General features: G+C 33.2%; 2 protein-coding genes and 1 pseudogene across 3 annotated transcripts; 2 read left to right on the top strand and 1 right to left on the bottom strand.

Moving 5' to 3' along the window:
- Nucleotides 1-358: 358 nt before the first annotated feature.
- LOC114179678 (18.2 kDa class I heat shock protein-like) lies at nt 359-2,122 on the top strand. Of its 2 annotated transcripts, XM_028066090.2 has the most exons (3): nt 844-957; nt 1,378-1,659; nt 1,733-2,122. In XM_028066090.2, exons 2-3 carry the CDS (start codon nt 1,474-1,476, stop codon nt 2,018-2,020), a joined length of 474 nt encoding a protein of 157 aa, XP_027921891.2. In that variant the 5' UTR covers nt 844-957; nt 1,378-1,473; the 3' UTR covers nt 2,021-2,122. The 2 variants fall into 2 exon arrangements, with proteins under 2 accessions (XP_085527203.1, XP_027921891.2); XM_085671077.1 differs by lacking the exon at nt 1,733-2,122 and having other exon boundaries at nt 359-957; nt 1,378-1,513.
- A 505-nt stretch (nt 2,123-2,627) lies between these two features.
- LOC146887456 (uncharacterized) lies at nt 2,628-3,465 on the bottom strand (annotated as a pseudogene).
- A 4,313-nt stretch (nt 3,466-7,778) lies between these two features.
- On the top strand, nt 7,779-8,575 carry LOC114176757 (18.5 kDa class I heat shock protein). Its single transcript, XM_028061900.2, has one exon. It carries the CDS (start codon nt 7,990-7,992, stop codon nt 8,470-8,472), a length of 483 nt encoding a protein of 160 aa, XP_027917701.1. The 5' UTR covers nt 7,779-7,989; the 3' UTR covers nt 8,473-8,575.
- Nucleotides 8,576-10,645: the final 2,070 nt, after the last annotated feature.

Below are 10,645 nucleotides of genomic sequence, written 5' to 3'. Positions count from 1 at the left end.
AAATCCGTCAAATTAGCCCACTGTCACCCATTATTGTGTATATAAAATACATGACAATTTATGTTATAATTGTTGTCATATGTATTTTTATTTCGTTTTAGGTTTTGCAAAACTTTTAACAAGTGTTTCTATTAAAATTATCGGTGAAAATCTTATAGGAGAATGATTATTTATTTTTAATGTTAATTATATTTTATATTTATCACACATCTACCTCCAATCGGATATTAAATACATTTTTATAAATATAATTTATTATAATTTATTCTATTTCACATCATAACAGAACACAATTCTATTTTACATTTGAAAGAAATTTTGACATGATTCATAATAACACGATGTTTGTTTAGCTTTTGCAAATACAATCGTCCCCAAGCAAAACTCCACCGTGAAGATCGGCGAAGAATTCTCGTCACCTTTGGAAAAGTCCTTTAATAAAGTGCAAAACCACTCCGAAACCAAAAAATCTTTTTTTATTTTTTTCTCCCTATCTCCCTCTGATAAAGAAAATGTCGATGGTTCCAAAAGCAAACCCCTCCGAGGAGTCCCCTTTCACGGCGCTTTCCACCTCCGACCCTACCCAGCAGGGGTCGTTTCTGAGCGGGCATTTCAAGTGGGAGGAGACGGCGGAGGCGCACATGCTGAAGGGCGAGGTGCCGGGGCTGAGGAGGGAGGAAGTGAAGGTGGATGTAGGAAACGGAAGAGTGCTTCAGGTGTGCGGACAGAGGGTGGTGGAGGCAGAAGAAGACGGCGACGCCTGCCGCCGCCTCCACCGCAGAGTCTCCAAGTTCAAAAAGTGTTTCACGCTCCCTCCCGACACCCAACCCGATCAAATGATGGCCTCCATGGAAAACGGCGTTCTCACCGTCACTCTACCCAAGCAAAACCTTCCCATCGCCATCGCCAACTGAAAATATAACAACAATTCTTATCGTATCTACTCACTTCATACATGTAAAATCTCTTCTCTTCATATGTAATATCCATTGCTGTAAATATTGCATTTTTTTTAAGTTTCTTAACATTGAAGAATTATTTAGTAATGATAAATTAAATAATATGATAGAAAATATTTTCTTGGTTTACCTATGTTTTATGTTCTCAAACTATTGAGCGTTTTTTGTTTTGGTCTCTCCTTCAAACTTTAATATATTTTGGTCCCAATCTTCTGAAACTCGTGGAATTGGTCCCTATTTTAGCACGCCGTTAGTTTTTTTTTTGAGCTAGCAAACGGAGTTCCATGTCACCCCTTATTTTAAGGGTCAATTAAGCTACAGTGACACGTGGCAAAATAAAAATTAATTACTTTATTTTACTCATAAGCTTCAAATACAGGATTTGAACCCTAACATTGTGATTGGAGGATTAGAACAGGATTGGAACAATGGTAATGTGCTAAAGAGTGTGACTGAAGAGGAAGATTGGTTCGTGTTGGGGAAACTGAGGCAACAACATTCGTCTGAGTCAGTTATGAAGAGTGGTAGCAAAGGTTTCAATTTTACGCAGAGGAAGATTGGTTCGAAAATATCGCAGAGTTGTGCCTCGTCTTCGGAAATAGCATCAAAAGTATGTGGGTATGGGGAAAGATTGTTGCTCCTAAAGGCAACTACTATGAAGAATAAGGGCAGATTGTTTTGGAGATGTAGAAATTGGGCTGTAAGTATAACAATTTCCATCACTTTTGCTTGACTTTGATGTACGGAAATGCTATAATTTTTTCCTTATGCAGTCCAATTCACACTGCAACTATTTTGAGTGGGTTAAAGAAGATGAATCTGAATTCGAAGGTAAAGAATCTGAAATTGAAGCTAACAGCGGAAAAATAGTAGAGGAAGATGAAGTTTGCTTAGATAGGGACAAAGTTATCCTGGAATTGGCAAAGAAAAATGAGAAGTTGAAGAAGAAATTGCAAACAGAGAGAAGATTAAGGAAATTCCTGCAATTTTTATTTCTTATGTCATGGGCGTTTACAGTTTTATTTGTGGTTATGTTCTTGTTGAAGGTGAATTGTAATTAGGTTAGGTATGTAGTTGTGAGCTGTGGAAGTGAAGGTTTTTATGTTTTAGGGGTTGTTTTAGATATGTATTGTATTCGTGGGGATTTGCTATTAATGAATGAATTGGTGTTCCATTACCCTTGTGGTATTAACAATGTGTTGGCCATTTTTTTATCCGTTTTGGTAGCTTTATTTACATACTGGTTTGTTTTAAATATGGCTTAAACAAACATATAATTATTTACATACTGGTTACTTCTTTACTAATTTGAAATTTTTGACAGTTTGAACCAAACATATGGCTTTATTTACATACTGGTTACTTCTTTACTAATTTGAAAATTTTGACAGTTTGATCCAATCATATAATTATATAAAGTGGACATTGAAACCATATGAATTGAACAACTACTAAGTCATTACAAAAAGCATCATGGCTGCAATGTTTTAGTAGTGGTCCATGATCAAAATGTGGTCCCTGCATCAAAAGTGGTGCCTATAACAAAAGGTGGTCCACCACATGCCTACCCACCGCTATAGTGTTCCATTAGTGGGGGACAATAATGCATTCATATACACAAAAAAAAAAAACAAAGTTTTCACTTAATCCAACAAACCAACTACAAAGTTACAATGAATCAAATCGCGTGGGTTGTCCAGTGGGTGCAGTGCTACTTGCTTGGGACCCTACAACTTGTGGAGTTGAGTTTGTTGTTATTGTTGTTGCTCGTTGCCTGCTGGTGCCAGCCAAAGATGAGGATCTCTCCCTCCTACGAAGCCTCTGCCTTCTTGCTTGTGCATAATTGCTACATCCAACTTCAGTTGTTGCTACTGCAAGGGTGTTCCTCTGTGTGTTCCTTTGTGTGTTACTCTGTGAAATGGGTATTCAAATTATTTTGAATATTGTATAACAAAATAAAGATAAAAAACTGGATTAAATGTTACCTGTCTGGTTGTTCTGGTTGTGTTTCTCTTTCTGCAGGTCCTGATATTATGTCCAAACTGATTACATCTTGTACACTTCATGGCAATATTTTTCTTACTTATCTTTGAGTGACTAACATGTTCATCTGCTTCTCTCCTACGTAGTTTCTTAGGTCGTCCTAATGGTGTTTTGTAGATAGGTGGTAGCAGCTCTGGGAAATCACTTTTAGACCACATTTGTTGTCCATTTATGGGGGTTATTTCAGGTCCATAACAAGCCAGATATGCATTTTTCTTGTAATAAGGATGAACATAATCCTCAGGATTTTCTATCTTGTAGTGAATTGCAGCCACTGCATGCCTACATGGAATCCCCACCAAATCCCAGAAATAACAACTACAACTATGTTCAGTTAGGTCGACAATAAATTTTTCCATGGTGAACCCCTGAGTCACTTCAAACTTTGCCCCCCTGCCCAGACTGGAATCCAATTTGCACTTTTTTCAATTTCCTTATCTAGTCTTTTTTTAGGTTTAGGCATCACATTTGCAGTATATAAACTGCATTTGTGTCTTAGGGATGCAAACCTACCCATGATGTATGATCTAATCCACTCCATCATAGTTATGATAGGTTTATCTCTAGCAATCAGAATTGAACTATTGAAGGATTCAGATAAATTATTCATCAACACATCACACCTAGGATACATACTAAATTCATGTTTACACCAACATTTCCAAGCTATTTGTAGTAACTAGTTATAAGCATCAGGATTAATTTTCTGCAACTCCCATTTTTTTCCCAAGCTTGATAGAAGGTAGCCTTTGTAGCCCCCATCATAAGGTCCCGAATGACAACTCCTCTACCAAATCTCTTTTTAAAATTACTGTAAAGGTGTCTCAAACAGAACCTATGCTCCACTCCTTCCAATATCTCATCAAAAACTGTCATTAGTCCTTGCAAAGAATACAATAATATTGCTATCATGTCAATTAAGATGTATGAAACAACAAAATTAAAATTGTTTCAGATTATGTTTACCTTCTGTTGATCCTAAATGAAAACCCAACGATTGGATTGGATGTCCCCAATATCTTCCAATAATAATGATAGAAACCATCTCCAGGTTTCTTTGCATTCATTTTCCACCACTGCAAAGGCTAATGGAAAGTACTAATCATTTGGGTCTCTACCAACTGCAACCAGTAATTGTCCACCATAGGTTGTCCTTAAATGACAACCATCTACACAATTGAAAGGCCTACATCCAGCCAAGAACCCCTGCTTACAGCCATCTAAACACATGTAAAAAGATCCAAATCTTGGTTGCAAAGTGGGAATGGGTTGGTTAATTTTGATTTTAAAGGTTCCAGCCTTTACTCTTAATAACTCAGCCACATAATCATAAAGTAGAGCATACTATCGTTGACCATCTCCCACCATGCAGTCCATTGCAATCTCCTTTGCTCTGGCAGCTCTCCAAGGTGTTACCCCAACACTATAATTCTTTCTAACTTCATCAATTATTTGGTTTACAGTCATGTTCCCCACATCTAAAAATTTGTCCAACAATACTTGTGCAATCCAATCTTTATTTGCATTCTTGTTGAACATAACCCTCCCACATCTATGACTGCCAACAAGTGTCTTCACTCTAAAGGTTTGGCTACCACCAACCTTGCTCACCATTATTAGAAAGCCACACTTCTTTTTACAAACAGCCCTTACTCTTCTATCATCATTCTTCACAAATTTAATTTCCTTCTCATTCAATACACTATGCTCCATAAGGGCATGCTTGAAATCCTTCAAGGAACAAAATTTCATCCCTAATCTGAATTTGAAGCTCTTGTTCATATCTTCAGCATTATACTTCACAAATTTTGGCACTTTATCACTAGCACTTCATCACTATCAACATCAGAGCATAGTTGCTCACTATCGTATTCTTCATTGATCTCATGTTGTCCAACGCAGTCATTAGTCACAAATGATCCTTCACCAACATTTCTCTTTTTCCTACCTGAATTGGACTTTGCTTTCAATCTATTCCACCTCTCCAAAACCTGCTGAAAATTTGTTCGTGGCACATTATCCATGCCAAACCCATCATCATCATCAGCAACCCTTTCTTCTTCACTCTCATCAAGTCTATCTCGAACCTCTTCTTCCCTACCATCTTCTTCCCTCACCTCTTCTCCCCTCACCTCTTCTCCCCTCACTTCTTCTCCCCTCACCTCTTCTCCCTTGAGTTCCTGTCCCCTAACCTCTTCTCCCTCAACCTCTTCTTCCCTAACTTCTTCCATAACCTCTTGTTCCCTAACCTCTTCTTCTTCCCCCATTACCACTTTATCAGCAACCACTTCCTCGACAACCTCTGGCTGTACAACATGTTCTTGTCCCGCCTCTTCGTCCACTCCTTCAATACACTTAATAATTTCTGGCATACTAGGAAGATGCTCCATGTCCAGTTCAACTTCTTCTTCATTATCATCTGCATACTTAGCTAGGTTCAATGCTTCCCTATCATCATTCAGTAGCCTTAGATTGTTGTATAGGCTTTCGGATGAACCCTTCCACCATAGTCTAACTTCACCACCGTACTTGAATTCTTTGACTACCCAATGCTTCGAAATACGACCAATGATCAAGATCAATGCACTTAACAACATGTATTTCTCCACCAACATACTTCACTCCCCTCTTCTTTTCAAACCTTCCCATATGATACAAAACGAGATCAAAACCCATCTCGAACCCTACATTGCAAAGCAACAGTAAAATCACTTCGATTAAAACCTAATGGAACTACACAGAGGAAAGAAAAAATGAAACCAAAAAATAACCACTTACCTCCGTCGAAGAACTTCGCGACACGAACCCACCAATCTGTCTTCGAGCTGCAAACCAAAACCCCCAATTTTGTTTTCGAAATCAAAACCCTATTCCAATTCACAATCACACTTTAAAGCTTCTTTTCCAAAATATCAGTTCCACTACCACTATCGTGCAAGGCAACCTGGGTATCAAAAGGGTCGATTCCAATTCTTTTGTACACTTTCTGATTAACAAAACCAAAGCTTCACACTCACTCCAGTTTACTTTTCGTCTTCCACGTTTGCACTGTAGCTCAAATCTGTCTTAAAGATAACGTGTGACCTGGAACTCCGTCTGCCAGCTCAAAAAAAAAACTAACGGCGTGCTAAAATAGGGACCAATTCCACGAGTTTCAGAAGATGGAGGACCAAAATAGATTAAAATTTGAAGGAGGGACTAAAACCAAAAACACTCAATAGTTTGAGGATGTAAAACATAGTTAACCCTATTTTCTTCTCTCTGTATAAGTTTGCATCAAATTTTGTCTTTCAGTTTACATGTTGGAGGGAAAAATATTGAAAAGTAGTGTTAAGGAAAAGTATCATATTGTGAGAAGTAACGGCGTGAGTGAGAATATGTAAAATGAAAATTGTTGACCATATAATTAAATTTGACCTTGAAAAAGGATGACAGAGGAGAATGGATTTTTCGTGGGAAATAAAAATGTTTTTATAGTTTTGTTGAAATGTTGATGGAAAGAGCAGAATACAATTTGCTATTGGTGACACGAAATGGAAAAAAGAAAAAACACGGACTACTTTGATGAAAGAAAAAAATATATAATCATTTTTTTTGTCTGATCTATTTAAAAAATAAGTAATTTTTTTATTATTAAAAATTCTCATATTACTTTAAATTTTTTTTACAAATTTATTAAAAGAATTTGTAAGAAAATAGTTTTTTTTTTTACCATTCTTTCTACAAAATTTTAATTGACAAGATTGTTTTCGTGAATAATTATTTTTTTATAAAATTATAAAATTTATAAATATTTCTTATAAAATTTATTGTAAAAAATATTTTATGTAAAATATTTTATAAAAAAATTAGTAGTAATTTCTTATAAATTTATTTTTCATGACAAAATTTGTAAGTATTTTTTAAAAATAAATGTCAAAACAAAATTAACAGAAAATATAATTTTTTTAGTAGTGTTAATTTATTTTAATTCGTAAATTTTTTTAAGTAAGAGATTTTTCTAAAAATTTTCTTATAATGGAAAACCCTTATTTTATTTTTAAACACATTGGCTGTTGTTTTCATATTTCTTACGCATTTTGAATTTTTTCAACATTAAATAATTGTTAGCACTAATAAATAAACGATAATTTTATGCTAGTAACAATTAAGATATCTTAATTTTAATTTCATAACATATAGTTCTTTATAACAACTTTTTTAATTTAAATAATAAACAACTTATGTGAAGAAACAAATATTTTTTACCAAAAGAATTCTAGAATCTATTCATTTTATTTGAATTCTCTTTTATTCATACAATAAAATAAAAATGTAATTGACTTTTTATTCGTCTATCGTATACTGCAATTTTATTTTTATCCTTTCTATATTTTTTTTTCACTTTCCTTTTTGAAGTGTATGAAATCCGAGAGACACACTAGATTCTGGAATGCAGTTCTGGAGATCATCGGATTACGAAATCTGGTTAATAAACACAAAATTTCACATAATCAAAATTTAAAATCCGCTAAACAAAAAATAATTGGCATCGAACTGGATTTTGAGATTTATTGGAAAAAAAAAATTAGACTTAACCGGATTTCCAAATCTAGTGAAAAAAAAAAATACACCTAATTGGATTTAATATGGAATGCAGGAAGAACCACCCTTTACATAACACTGCTATTGGGCTTCTATTGGTTTTTCTGTACTGTGGGCCTAAGTAATTCATATCCATAAGTACTTGAAAACAAAAGTTGTGCCTAAAAGACCAGAACCTTCTCAATCATGGTGGGTGAATATAGAAGTTTGAGGAATAATCTGAAACGGGTCGAACCACACCATAGTGAAACCAGAATTTTCTGGAACATACTACACTATCTTTTTACTTCATATAAATACTGCATCAGTTTCTCTGCATATCATCCAACCAGAAAGAATAATCTGCTTATCCTTTCACTAAATCTCCCAATTTTCGAATTTCGGCGAGTAACAGAAACTGAAGATGTCACTGGTTCCAAGTTTGTTCGGTGGGCGAAGAAGCAACGTCTTCGATCCTTTCTCTCTGGATGTATGGGATCCCTTCAAGGATTTTTCTTTCCCCAATTCTCTTTCTTCTTCCTTCCCTGATTCTGTGACCCAAAATTCTGCATTTGTGAGCACTCGTGTGGATTGGAAGGAGACTCCAGAGGCACACGTGTTCAAGGCTGACATTCCAGGTCTGAAGAAGGAGGAAGTGAAGGTGGAGATTGAAGATGACAAGGTTCTTCAGATAAGCGGAGAGAGGAACGTTGAGAAGGAAGATAAGAACGACACGTGGCATCGTGTGGAGCGTAGCAGTGGGAAGTTCTTGAGGAGGTTCAGATTGCCTGAGAACGCTAGAGTGGATGGAGTTAAGGCTTCTATGGAAAATGGCGTTCTCACTGTTACTGTTCCCAAAGAAGAGATCAAGAAGCCTGATGTTAAGGCTATTGAAATTTCTGGTTAAGTTTACTTTGTCACTTTGTTGAAAATCTTAGAATCTTGTGTTGTTGATGCTATAAAGATGCTGTTAATGGTTGTTTGAGAAATAAAATTTCGTATTGATAAAATCTTCTTCATTTGCTTTTCCCTGAGTTCTGAATTTCGATTCTCTTCGCCAAGGATTTTTTTTTTTTTTTTTATGCTGAGAATTTTTTGTGCCATTAACATTTCCAACGAAGATGGCGTATTAGTTGGTTGAGAAAGAATGGAAAGCAACCAGATATGGGAACTAAGTTGTGAAAAGAATAAACACAGTTACTCAAATACCAAGACTACATTACTTTTAGAAAAAGAAAAAATAAGGTTTGTAAAAGGGTGAAATTCATTTGATTGGATGGAAATGTAAGAAGTAGATAGGATGGTGAATTCCTCTAATAAAATTTAATTTCTTTTTTTCAAGAAACTTTCTTGGAGAAATGTTTATTTTCATTTGATTTACAACCCTAATCTTTTAAAAGTAAAGAATGTTGAACATCAAATGCACAACAATATGAAAACAAATACAAAGTTTAATTTCAGTTTTACTAAACCATACATCTATAAAACATGATAACTTAAAAGAAATTTTATTTAAAGCTTATTTGATCCCTATTCTTATTAAAATTATTTAATTTAATTTTCATTATCTTTTGTGCGGTTAATTTGATCTTTAATTTTGTAAAATTATTTAGTGGAGCCTTAAGTCTTAAAGAGTGTTAAAATTGTTTACATTTTAAAAAAGTGTAAAACACGAATATGAATGATGATGGGACATACCTCACAAACACGAATTCAAATTAATTAAATTGTGCACACATTTTTGCTGGTCATAAATTTTCTACACATCCTAATTCTTTTCCAAATTAATTAAATTGTGCACATATTTTTGATCATAAATTTTTTACACATCCTAATTCTTCTCCAATTGAATTTAATTTACTTTTAAACCCCCATAAAAATGAACATACTGTTAATGTTAGTGCAAAAATCTGACATATATCCTAAATAATTCTACGTTGTTATTGTATCGTTAACAATTTTAACACCATTTACTAAAAGAATTTTATTGAATATAATTTTATAAAATTGATGACCAAATTGATCACACAACGAAAACAAAAATCAAGTCAAATAATTTTGATAAAAGTAGAGACCAAATATATATAAATTTTAACTAATACAAAGTTTGACATAGAATATAAGAAGTACGATGAATCAATAAAATTTACATGAATTGACAGGAAAACATTCGACACAAAGGTATTACATAAAATTACATGAATACTTATTTATATCTATATGGATACTGTAGACTTCTTTTAGTGTCTTAAATTACATTTTAAATATATTTTTTAAAATTAAAATAACTACTCTATTAATTTATTATTATTTTTAAAATATATGTTCTTTTAATTCGATAATTTTTTTAAACCTAATTATTTATGAAATAAATAAAATTTATTTATAATAAAATTATAAAATTTATCTATAATTGATATAATAATAATAATAATAATTGTTATTTTTTATTATCATAAAAATTGTATATAAAGTAAATGTGATAAAATTTTTACAATAATAAGACATGTTATTTTATAAAAGAAATTGAGAGTATTAATATTTTATTTACTTTCCTTAAAATTAATATTAAAAATAACTTTTAAATTTAATTACAATTTATATTTTCATATGATTTGTATGTCGAGTTGGGTTAGTCTGTTAAAAAAAAATATGTTGGATTGAAATTTCCAATGTGTTAACTATTTTGGTCCAATCTATCTAATCTGTAAATTGTGAGCTAAAGACGGGTTTGTCCCAGTCTTTTTGTCCGTTTTTTTTTTTAAATTTTTATATTTAAAATTTAAAATAATTAAAAATTGTATATCATATAAACAATTATTTTAAAAAAGAAAATAAAGTGATGGATCAGTCATTAACCTATTCTAAGACCGGACGTGTTATAGTGTCTCACTTGCTTCCCAGTGATGAATCAGTTCTACCTAATATGTTTCTAGCAAACAAAAGACAGAACAGACCAAAATTTGTCAATACTAACCCGTTTTACCACCTTATTTTCACCTGTCGTGAAAAAATATTAAATATGTTTCAATGAAAAGTATTAAATATATTTTTATTTATGTAGTAAAAATTAGTTACCT

Source organism: Vigna unguiculata, chromosome 3 (genome assembly GCF_037176805.1).
Source record: "Vigna unguiculata cultivar grain cowpea cultivar isolate G323 ecotype 2 chromosome 3, ASM3717680v1, whole genome shotgun sequence".
In the NCBI taxonomy this organism is placed as follows: domain Eukaryota; kingdom Viridiplantae; phylum Streptophyta; class Magnoliopsida; order Fabales; family Fabaceae; genus Vigna; species Vigna unguiculata.
Note: the sequence above shows the minus strand (reverse complement) of the source record. Positions and strands in the feature narration are given on the sequence as shown.